General features: G+C 42.5%; 1 protein-coding gene across 2 annotated transcripts; it reads right to left on the reverse strand.

Moving 5' to 3' along the window:
• Positions 1 to 1,902: 1,902 nt before the first annotated feature.
• tmc8 (transmembrane channel-like 8) lies at positions 1,903 to 8,688 on the reverse strand. 2 transcript variants are annotated; one of them, XM_080030125.1, is made up of 16 exons: positions 8,477 to 8,688; positions 7,675 to 7,909; positions 6,433 to 6,581; positions 6,195 to 6,329; positions 6,045 to 6,097; positions 5,813 to 5,952; positions 5,552 to 5,699; positions 4,847 to 5,011; positions 4,271 to 4,422; positions 4,055 to 4,118; positions 3,786 to 3,895; positions 3,445 to 3,631; positions 2,807 to 2,958; positions 2,536 to 2,679; positions 2,269 to 2,347; positions 1,903 to 2,080 (listed from the first exon to the last, which is right to left on the reverse strand). In XM_080030125.1, exons 1-16 carry the CDS (start codon positions 8,517 to 8,519, stop codon positions 1,967 to 1,969), a joined length of 2,070 nt encoding a protein of 689 aa, XP_079886251.1. In that variant the 5' UTR covers positions 8,520 to 8,688; the 3' UTR covers positions 1,903 to 1,966. The 2 variants fall into 2 exon arrangements, with proteins under 2 accessions (XP_079886251.1, XP_079886250.1); XM_080030124.1 differs by having other exon boundaries at positions 4,043 to 4,118.
• Between the last annotated feature and the right edge of the window lie 1,748 nt (positions 8,689 to 10,436).

A 10,436-nucleotide genomic window follows, 5' to 3' on the forward strand; every position in this document is an offset into this window, starting at 1 on the left:
TCAAATTTGGGGACGGATATAGTCTCCAGTAAAATAACTTAAAGACTCTGGAAACCTGGTCTGATACAGTAAGAATCGGTATATCCATATCAAAGTTGGGGACGTCTCAATCATTTTTAACAGAAAAATCTGATCGAAAATAAATGTTCAGAAATATTATAAAACTTAGTTGAAAAAAGTGCCTTTGAAATAAAAGTTATAATAGTAAACAACAGTTTTTATAGAACGTTCGACCATAGAACTGCCGCGATTGGTTCAAAACACTTATCGTGTCATGAGAACGAGAGCACAGCCTGCCTCATCTAAACCAAGTTTTCTGTTAAGTTTACCAAACCTAAATTACATTATCTTTCATTTGGATGGATAAATACGCCTAACTCTTTTCAGATGCTTACTTTCATCCAACTAACTAACTAACTCCCCAAATGACTTACTTAGAAGGATTTTGGGTTTACAGGGACTTTAACCAAATGAAAGCTTTCTGTGTCTGTGTATTCTACTCACTGACTACACTCAGCCTGATGCTATCACTGACTCCTGTGCGTCCTCCTGCCGTGGCCCTGCAGCGGTATGAGCCCTCTGATGTTGCAGCTACTTTAAGGAAGTATGAGGCAGGTTGGTCAATGTGGAGATAGGTTCCCATGGGGATGACAACACCGCCATCTCCAAACAACTCGTAGAAGACCGGCACAGGAGAGTTAGGCGCAATACACCGGAAAGCCACTCTGGATCCGAGGTAGGCCATAGCAGGACCAGTCAACACTGGGGGAAGACTAGAGGTCGATCCGCCTGAAGAAAGCAATTTTAAACACTGGGAGTTTTGGATGGAGAAATTCAACTATCACACGTTTGAAAGAGAGTATGAGCAAAACACAGCTACCAAATCGTTTCATGTTGTGAAATTATCATGAACTCAATAGCTCCCAAATGTATTAATTGAACTCTATAAGACTGCCACAATATAACAGAACCTGCAAAAACAAAAGATCTCCTCAATCCGAGCACCATATCTTAAGCACCACTTACTAAATAACTTACTTATTATTTTGATGAACAAACTTGCCAGAGCTGGAGGGGGGGGGGAATCAGGAAGACGCATTTCAGAAAGAATATTAATGAATTAAGCAACTTATGTATGTTTCCATTTTTAAATCAAATTCAACTAACTTACCCAGAGATGGCAACAAACGAAGAGTCGGTAGATTCCTCATAACAGTGCTAACTTTCATATGGTTTCTCTAGCTCGGTGTGTTTCTGTGTGAATCCATGTGTGTGTGTGTGTGTGTGTGTGTGTGTGTGTGTTTGTGCAAGTGTGGATCCATGTGTGTGTGCGCGTGTGTGTGTGTGTGTGTGTGTGTGTGTGTGTGTGTGTGTGTGTGTGTGTGTGTAAAGACTAGGGTTGTCACACATGTGTTACAAGTAGATAACATGTTAAGGCTGCGTGTTTGGAACTTATTTGTGTACGGTCTGTGTGAGGTTGAGCATAAATAAACTTACAAAATATTCACAAACCACAAAGGTTTAATGAGCAGAATAGTTTAAAAAAAAATCCTGAATCCTGACTGAATACTTTGAGCATCCTACAGCAGTATTATAATCATATGCATAATGTACATTCTTCATTGACTCGCAAAAGTGAAATGGTTCAGACACAGAAATCTTACACTTCTTAAAAAAAACAACAGCAGAAAGATTAAGATATTGCATCATACGAAGGGAAAATGAAAACTTTACAGGAAAAGATTGAGACACATTTCTTATCTTTGTATGTCAAGTAACTGGAAAAAGTTTGGCTTCACCCTTTGAGTTTCTATTCCAACCCCCCCCACCCCCCCCTGGCCTACCCCACCTAGCTAGGGTGGGCCGAAGCAATATCTTTTTTTTTTTTAGGTAGAAGTGTGTGACAGCTCGGTGGCTTGTATCAGTTTGTATAGCTGAAGGAGGAGGGGGGGATCCTTCCGGGTGGTTATGGGGGGGCTGTCCTCTTCGCAGCCTGCAGAGCGGACTCTGTGTGGGTGTTTTTCTTACTTCTGAGCAGGGTGGCATGCTGCTTCACCAGGAAGCGCTTATCTGAGCTGCTCTGTGAGAGAGAGAAAAAAAATACACACAAATGTACAGACACAACTTGTGCACAGCGGAGAAGCATAACACACTGTTTCTACCCTCAGGAACGATACACTTGCTGTAACCACCAGTAACGCTTCCTTATCTTGTTTGCTGTGACAAATTGTTCAGTATGTTTAAGTAGTTTGATGACATGTGACTGACCATAACCAGCATGTCTTTCAGTCTCTCGATGGCCTTGCGATTGGCTCGTCCCCGTGACACGTATGAGGTTAAGATTATACTGTGGAAAGAGAATGCCTTTCATGTCACATCCCAAGAAGACCAGCTGATGAAAGTAGTAGTGCAGCTTTTTTTTTTCAACAGTTTGTATTCGTTGAGTAAATTATACAAACTGGGGGAAAAAACCATCTCATGGCAAATACAGAGCCAGGGTATGCATAGACATGTCGCCTCTCTCTGCATACTTACATCTCAGCTAATATGAGTGGAATCGCAAAGGCCTCAGAGGCCAGGTAGTGGAGAGTTGTCTGGGCGAGTCTTGGGAGACTCTCTACACACACTCCGGTCACATTAAACACAGTTTCTCCGTTTCTAAATGGACCACAGGAAGACCTGAATGGGGGGAAACGTTGGGTGGAATTAGTGGAAAAGATCTTTCCGTCTTAATGCCAAAAGGGAATATAGGCTTTTAAAATATTACCAAAGAAACAACTAAGAAAATAAACAATAAAAAGAGTACATATTCATGTCCGATGTGACTTCTTGCTGGTGGAGGTTGAAGCCCAGTGTGGCTACAGCCATGAGCAGGCCCAGCAGCAACATGAAGTGGAACAAGACTGAAGAGTCTCGAAACATCCTCTGCTCTGCCACACAGCAGCGCAGCACCGTGAACTGAAGACCGGGAGGGGAAAGAGATACAGTATGTTCAAATGCAGTTGATATAGTGTGTCTTAGTCACAACTACTCCATCTAAACATGTACCACAGACTGGCTCAAAGAAGGAAACAATGGCGCGCAAAGGTATTTAACTTGCAAACGATGTCAGGACAGGCACGGGAGAAAGATAAACATCATTTTTCTAGAATATATCAGAATATTTTCTGAAAAACTTGCAGAGTCGGATTAGAAGTTTGATTTCACTTTCATTTTGTTTGTGGGTGCTGTGGCGAAGTGGACAATAGTATCCAGGGTTGGTGGTTCAATCCCCCGTCTCCCCGCCACATGTCCAAGTGTCCCTGGGCAAACACTGAACCCTAAACTGATCCTGATAGTTAGCCAGCACCCTGCGTGCAGCTGCTGCTATCGGTGTATGAATGTGTGCTCCAGTTCTAAGTCGCTTTGGATAAAAGCGTCTGCTAAATGACATGTAATGTTTACCTTTTTAATGTAGAACGTGGCCATCAGCGTGACAGTTCCTATCAGAGGCAGCAGAGGGCAGTAGTAGACTCCCACCCAGGACACTGTCTGACTGTACACCAGATCCAACACGTTGAAAGGGATCAGGAAGAGCTGTTTCCCCAACAAGCGGGCCAGCAGGGATGAGGGATACTTGCTCTGCACCAGCCTGAGGAAAGACAGTTTACATAGAAACGTCATGGATCTTGGGTTCAGTAGTTTTCAATCTTTTTCCCCTTGCTACAATGTTAACTGTTGTGAAATCTACTGTTTTCCATTTAAAAACCACAATTATGATGATGAAAGACAAGACACAAACCCACTTCCTGGGGTAGTTCAAGAGAAAGGCGTTGCAGAAGGTGGCGAGGAAGTTGAAGACGCAGAGTTTGTACATCTCCCTACCGAACATGTTCTCCCTGCACTGAAAAGGATTCTGCCAAGAAACACACACACGAAAAAGATAAAAACATCTCACATCAGTCCTGAAAAGTCTGAATCAAAGGCTGATGAAGCATAACTTTGAACTCGATGACTTATAGAAGCTCAACATTGTTTTTGATACAGCGCACTCTCCACTCACCTGCTGACTTACTGTTGTTGTTGTGAAGACGAAGAATAAGTAGATCCCCAGTGAGGCCAGCTTCAAGAAGATGCTCCTGAGGAAGAGCTAGAGTCAGTCCATGAACTGTCTGTTTTTTTATGTGTGTGTGTGTGTGTGTGTGTGTGTGCGTGTGTGTGTGTGTGTGTGTGTGTGTGTGCGTGTGTGTGTGTGTGTGTTCGACAGGGTGTCCTTGTGCCGCCCCCTTACCTAACAAGAGTGACATTGACCTGCGTGGTGAAAGAGTAGTCCTCGAAAGATGAGATCTTGCGGAAGATGTGAGGGAGGACCAGGTTGACTAAGGTGATGGTGAAGGGAGGGAGGTACTCCAGGACCAGACTGACCAACCAGTAGTGTCCACTCTATAGAAAAAAACATGCCACAAAAAATAGCTAGAGAGATTGATGAAAGTATATGACATAGAAATAATAACGGCAAAACTTCATGTAAAGACAATTCATTTCACTGATAGGCCCCGTTCATTGCTTATTTAGGATGGCCAAAATGAAAATGGTTTTCTCTTCTGGAAATTCCTGTAGTCTTGTACAAGATGCCATGAATGATCATTTGTATGTTTGTTTGCAGAACTATGTAGGTGTATGTTGTATGAACTTGTGTGTTTTTTTGTGTCTTTTACATGAAAAAGCTGCTGTGTATAATATAAGTACACATTTGTAAAAAAAAATTAAATAAATAAACACATCCTGGGGGAATTAGATAGCAAAATGTATTCACCAAAATCCAGGCTTACTTTAGCATCTTACATAACACGCGTTAACGTCTCACCTCGGACTGTGATGTTTTTGTGGCGAAGTAGATGAGGTAGAAGGCTCCTCCCAGTAGAGACAGAACGATCAGGTTGAGGAGCAGCCTGAGCAGATAGAGACGCACCCTCTGTCCTACAGTCCTCTGGGCCTCGCGCAGGGAGAAGCTCTGCTCCACCAGAAACAGCTGACAGCCATCACAGAGAAATACGTGAACCATTTATATTGTGACCATCTTCTATCATTGCTGTTAAATAGTCAATCAATTTACAAAGATGTTGCTGCTTTTAAGCATCTTTGCAAGGACTAATGGTAGCAAGCTTCCATGCAGGGAGTGCCTGCCCATTGGGAGTCATTTTGGGATTCAGTATCTTGCCCCCAAGCATGTGCATGAATGTGAGCGCATAGGGGTTGGAAGCAGGGTGGGAAACTATTAGGTGAACAGTTGTCAGTGCCTGGAAGATTACAAAAATCAGGATCAGCTTTTGTGAATGCAAATATCAAGTAGAACACTATTTACTGTATAGAAAGCTGTAGAACTATAAATATGTAGAGTGCAACTGTGTTCATAAAATCCCATTCTTAACATGAAGATGAATTGAGAATAGTGAATATAGGTTAGAGAGGAGAAACATAACCAATGCTGAGCAGTTTGATTTACCAACATATGACCAGGGACTGTTGTAAATGAGAAGAGTTTACCATGCCTGCCTGTGCGTGCATTCACCTTGAGCTCATTTCTAACAAAGCTGTGTTTGAGAGTAGCAGCCGCAGGGTCCTGGATGGTGAAGTCCCAACCGCAGAAGACCTTATAGCTCACGTTGGTGCTGTAACGTTTCCCCAGCATCCAGGTGTGTTTGTAGCCAACAGTGGTTCTACCAGAAAAGAGTTTACAAATGATCAGCTTTCTTTATGATGTAAGGGAAAGTGGTCATTGAAGATTTCCCTTTTGTTTTTTGTTTTTTTTGGCAGTTATACCCTAACCGACCTACGGACCACCATGATGAGACTGAGGGAAAGGATGGTGAGGATTCCAGCCAGGTACAGCAGAGGTGTATTCAAACAGGGCAAACTCAGGGAACCGCGAGTATAGAAACCAAAGAAGACAGGAGAACGATCCAGGTAGCCCTGCACAGAGGAGAAGTTAGATTACATGAGAGGAATATGAAAAACATACAGTACACACACACACACACACATGCAGGCAAATAAACCCATACCGATCCCAGGAAGAAATCCAAAACGGAGTCATTGCCTCGAAACATCAAAGGTTCTGTAAAAATCAGAACAACACAATGTTGTTTTTTAGCAGGAACACTACAGTGAGCTATGGTTCATTGACTTGAATCTGTCGTTACAGCCCAACTCACCACTGCTGTTGCTCCTGCCATAATAAGCTGTAGGCCCCAGAATGAAGCCGCAGATAAGAGCGCAGTGAAGTAGGTTCAAGTAAACCAGATATCTGAGGAAAACAAAGTAGGCCTTCACGCCGACTCCAAACCTGCCTGGAACAGATCAGTGTGGGGTCATGTCATTTTAAAATCATTTATAGATGGTGTTACAATTTACTGTAAAATCAACAGGTTACCCAACAATTTTCTTTCTCACCCTCAATGGCGTGGAGAGTGTGCTGCCATGGCAACATGCCAGCTAGAGCTCCTCCCATCTGCGCCCACACCCTCTTCCTGTTGATGCTCTGGCTCCGCCTCCACGACTCCCAAAAACCAATATTGCTGATTTGCATCTTTCTCCTGTCCCTAATAAAATATATATATATATATTTATGCTGCTTTAAGATATTTTTTGGGCATTTTTATGCTTAATTGATAGTGTAGAGACAGAGTTGAAATGGGGCAGAGAGGGGAGTGACATGCAGAGAACGACTGCGGGCTGGAATCGAACCCGGGTCCGCTGCTGGCCGAGGCCCATGGGGGGGGACGCCCTACCAACTGAGCTAAGGGCGCCCCCCCAGCATAAATATTTTTGACATGTTAATGCCAGAGCCCAGAACCCTACGGATCTTCCCCCATAGAGATCAATGTCTTTATCATGGTTGGTACTACTAAGTCTGTGGAAACAGTTATGTCTGCTCAGGCTCTGGAGGAGCTTTACTAACGTCTGGGAGATAACCCTGATGATGTCACAGTGATGTCATCAGGGTTGGCTCTAGGACAAATCTTTGGAGGAGGTGTGACACGCTTGGCAGGGAGGGTTTGATGACAGATGCTACTGAGGGGCCTTCACACCTGCCTTGTTTAGTTAGATAGAATCAAACTCGGGTTTGTTTCCTGCCCCAGACACATCTGACCAATGAGTGAAAAGAACGTTCACGTGGATTATACTGCTGCATTTTGGTTCCTTTCGGACCAGAGGAAACATGAAAGAGAAGCAAACCTGGGGAAAAACCAAACAATGTATCAATCTCGCATCCTTTGCAAACGATTCAACGAAGGAAGCAAAAACTATCAGGCGTGAAAACCGCCCTCTGTTGCATTTTGGGAATTGTAGGATGAGGATCCTGTGTTTTTGAGCTTGACCCACATAAGGAATTAGAACCCAGGATATTTTTTTGCCTCGGTTGTGAAAATTTCATCCATTATATTTCTTTTTTTAACATGACTCTGGATGTCCCACAACTCAATAAATCAATACTTAGTCAGTGTATTACCCCTTTAACTGGATGCCATAATGGCAAACATGATGACAGGATGTGCAGCAGATTTATTTAAACTTTGTCATCGGATCCCACGTTATATATTGTGATACAGCAATAGGTGAGGACAAGACCTTTTCCTATGTAGAATGAGAAGATGTAGATTTGAGCAGTGTGTGTATAGGAGGCTCTCCCACCTGGCTTCTCTCTTCCCCTGAATACACAGGAGCAGGTTTCTGAGCGGCTGTGTTGACGCAGTGTCTTTGGTTCCTCTGGACAGGTGGCCATGGCTCACCTTCTCCCCCGGCTCCAGGCTGCCACCCTGGTAGGTCTGCTCAGCCCGGCCTGCCTGGACGCTTGGCAGCTGATCAAATATCTCGGTCTTATAGTACTCACAGGAGGCCGACGACTGGATGGAACAAGTGCTCTCATCTGTGGTGAGAAGGATATGTTGAATGATCTGTTGATTGACTGGTTGATTCATTGACTAAGCTGCTGCATGTTTGATTTAATGTATTTTATATCTTATCTGGTTGTGTCTGCTTGCTCTCTTTTGTGGCTTTTCTCTTGCTCCCCTCTCCCCCCCCCCCCCCCCCCCAGACCTATTTTTTTTTTGGTACATCAAAAACATTCACCTCAATGTGTCAAGGAGGTGTCTAAGCAAACATGAAATACTAAAATGTAAACCTTTGTGAAATATTGACATGATTTAGACCTGTGCAGTGCTGGCAACTCTGTCACTTTAAACATATATGTTTCATTCCTGCTATACCAGCCTTTTCTGTGTGCAGCTTGTATGTAATCCAGTATAGAAACATCCACCCTACAGTATGACAAATGCCATCGTGTTCACCAAAAAAAAAGTCATTAATCAATTATCATAGCTTTTTGATAGAAAACAGAATGCAAAGGCACATGTTTATATGATGTATGGCACTCTGAATCACTCAACATGCCACATAAAGTCACATATAAGTACACATATATTTTTTCAAATACCTGACAGCAGTCTCATAAAGTTGACAGTTTTGTGCTCCTCCATTTTTTTCTCCTTGCACTTCCTCTTTAACAACAACAGACGTTCAAAGCCCAATCTTCTCGCTTCAACTCCACAAACATCTCCGCCAAAGCTGCAACTTAAAAGTGTTGTCAAAAGTTACTTCCGCAAAACTGCATCAAAAATACCCTGCGCTGTTAATCACATCAACACCCCGTTGAAAATGGAGTCCCCCTCTGTGGCTGGTCTGGAATCAGTGGCGTTTCTCAAGTCCAGTATATGGCTCACTTTCTGGCAGGTGAAGCAGATGTAAAAGCCTGTCCACACGCTGATGGACTGTGTGGCTGTAGCTGAATTTGACAGCTCGCAGGAAATCACATGACAGGATGCAAAAAAACAGACATTGCAATAGAGGGTGAAAATATCACACACATACACACTGGAGTGGAAACAAGTCATAATAAGTATGAGAAAAAGTTTGAGGTTTGGACTAAGGCCAGACACTGTACTGTAGATGATAGTACCAAAGACAATGGAGCTTTTTAGTGCTATCTGATGTGTTTAGATTCACAATGTAATCAAAGTTTCTATTGTTCGGGCACTACTTACTAATTTATAATGCAATCTGATCTGTTTTCAGCTGACTTTGTGAAATCATCTAAGGAGGAACAGTGCTTAACACTGCATGGGTTTCAAATTAAAGTGGAAATTTGAATATAAAATGTAATTTGCATCCAAGATCATTATCACATTAGGGAGGTTTGTGAAGGTCACAGCAAAATGTGAGATTTCCTTTCACTCTAGGTTAAATAATGAATAAATGATCATCATTTGCCTTTTTTTCTTCTTCGCTGAATCCATGTAAACTACTATTATGTCAAATCAAATCAGTTTTATTTGTATAGCCCAATATCACAAATAGACAATTGCCTCAGTGGGCTTCACATTCCATACAGTATGACACCCTGCCCTTAGACCCTTAGCCACTTGTTTGCTTGAAAATACAGAGATGAGTAAGTGGAAAGGTTCTATCCAGACACAGGTTAGGGTAGGCCTACACCACAAACACATTGGTAATTTGAGCATCTGGTGGCATTTCTTATGTGCTATATACTGGCTACATGGTCAGTTTCAATTCTACTGAATCTCAATCTCCACTTTGTTCACTGTCTGTGTCTGTATGAGATACAGTTTTACTAGAGAAACTTCTTACACTATCAATATCCAGATCATATGGATACATCAGGTTTTACTGCAAATGTCAAACAAAGTGTCAGTGAAACACAACATTGAACAGGTTCACAACAAATGATGGAAATGGAATTCAGCCATCATTCGTTTTATAATTGATATAGGCCTACACCTGCTCTTTTCCAACTGTGGCATGTCAAAATGTTTGTGCAGGACAATTTGTAGCTATTTGAGCTGATAGGCCTAGTGTTTGTATTACCTCCCCCCACCAACCTTTATGAGATGTGTTAGGCTATAGTAGGCCTACGTTATGTAGCCTAGTGTATTAGCCTACTTTTCTTCACAATATACTGTTTTTTACCTTCATTGTAGACCATGTCTGGGTCATGTCACTTTTTATAAGTTACACAATTTCAGAAAACACTGTCCGTTTCGACAAATGACGTTCAGACTGTCTATGTATGCTGCATTGTTTCAATAGACAAATAGGCCTACCGGTACAAGAATGTCAAGCCTGAATAGGACTGAACCACGAGTGGCAACTCTGCGGGGGTCACATGTACGTTGCCTAGTTATCAGTAGAGTGTCATGCCGGTGAATAAGTTAAATTCATGGATGTATGGAAAGTAAGACAGAGTTTAACACAATTACTTGTCGTGTAACTGAGGCTTTAGTTTATTTTTTCTTTCTCGGCTTTACTGTTGTTCTTGTTGACAAAAAAACACTACACCCCTCCGAGAAAATGGTTTATCCTCCGTTGTCCACTTGCGC

This window comes from Ammodytes marinus (genome assembly GCF_949987685.1).
Source record: "Ammodytes marinus genome assembly, chromosome: 6".
NCBI lineage: Eukaryota > Metazoa > Chordata > Actinopteri > Uranoscopiformes > Ammodytidae > Ammodytes > Ammodytes marinus.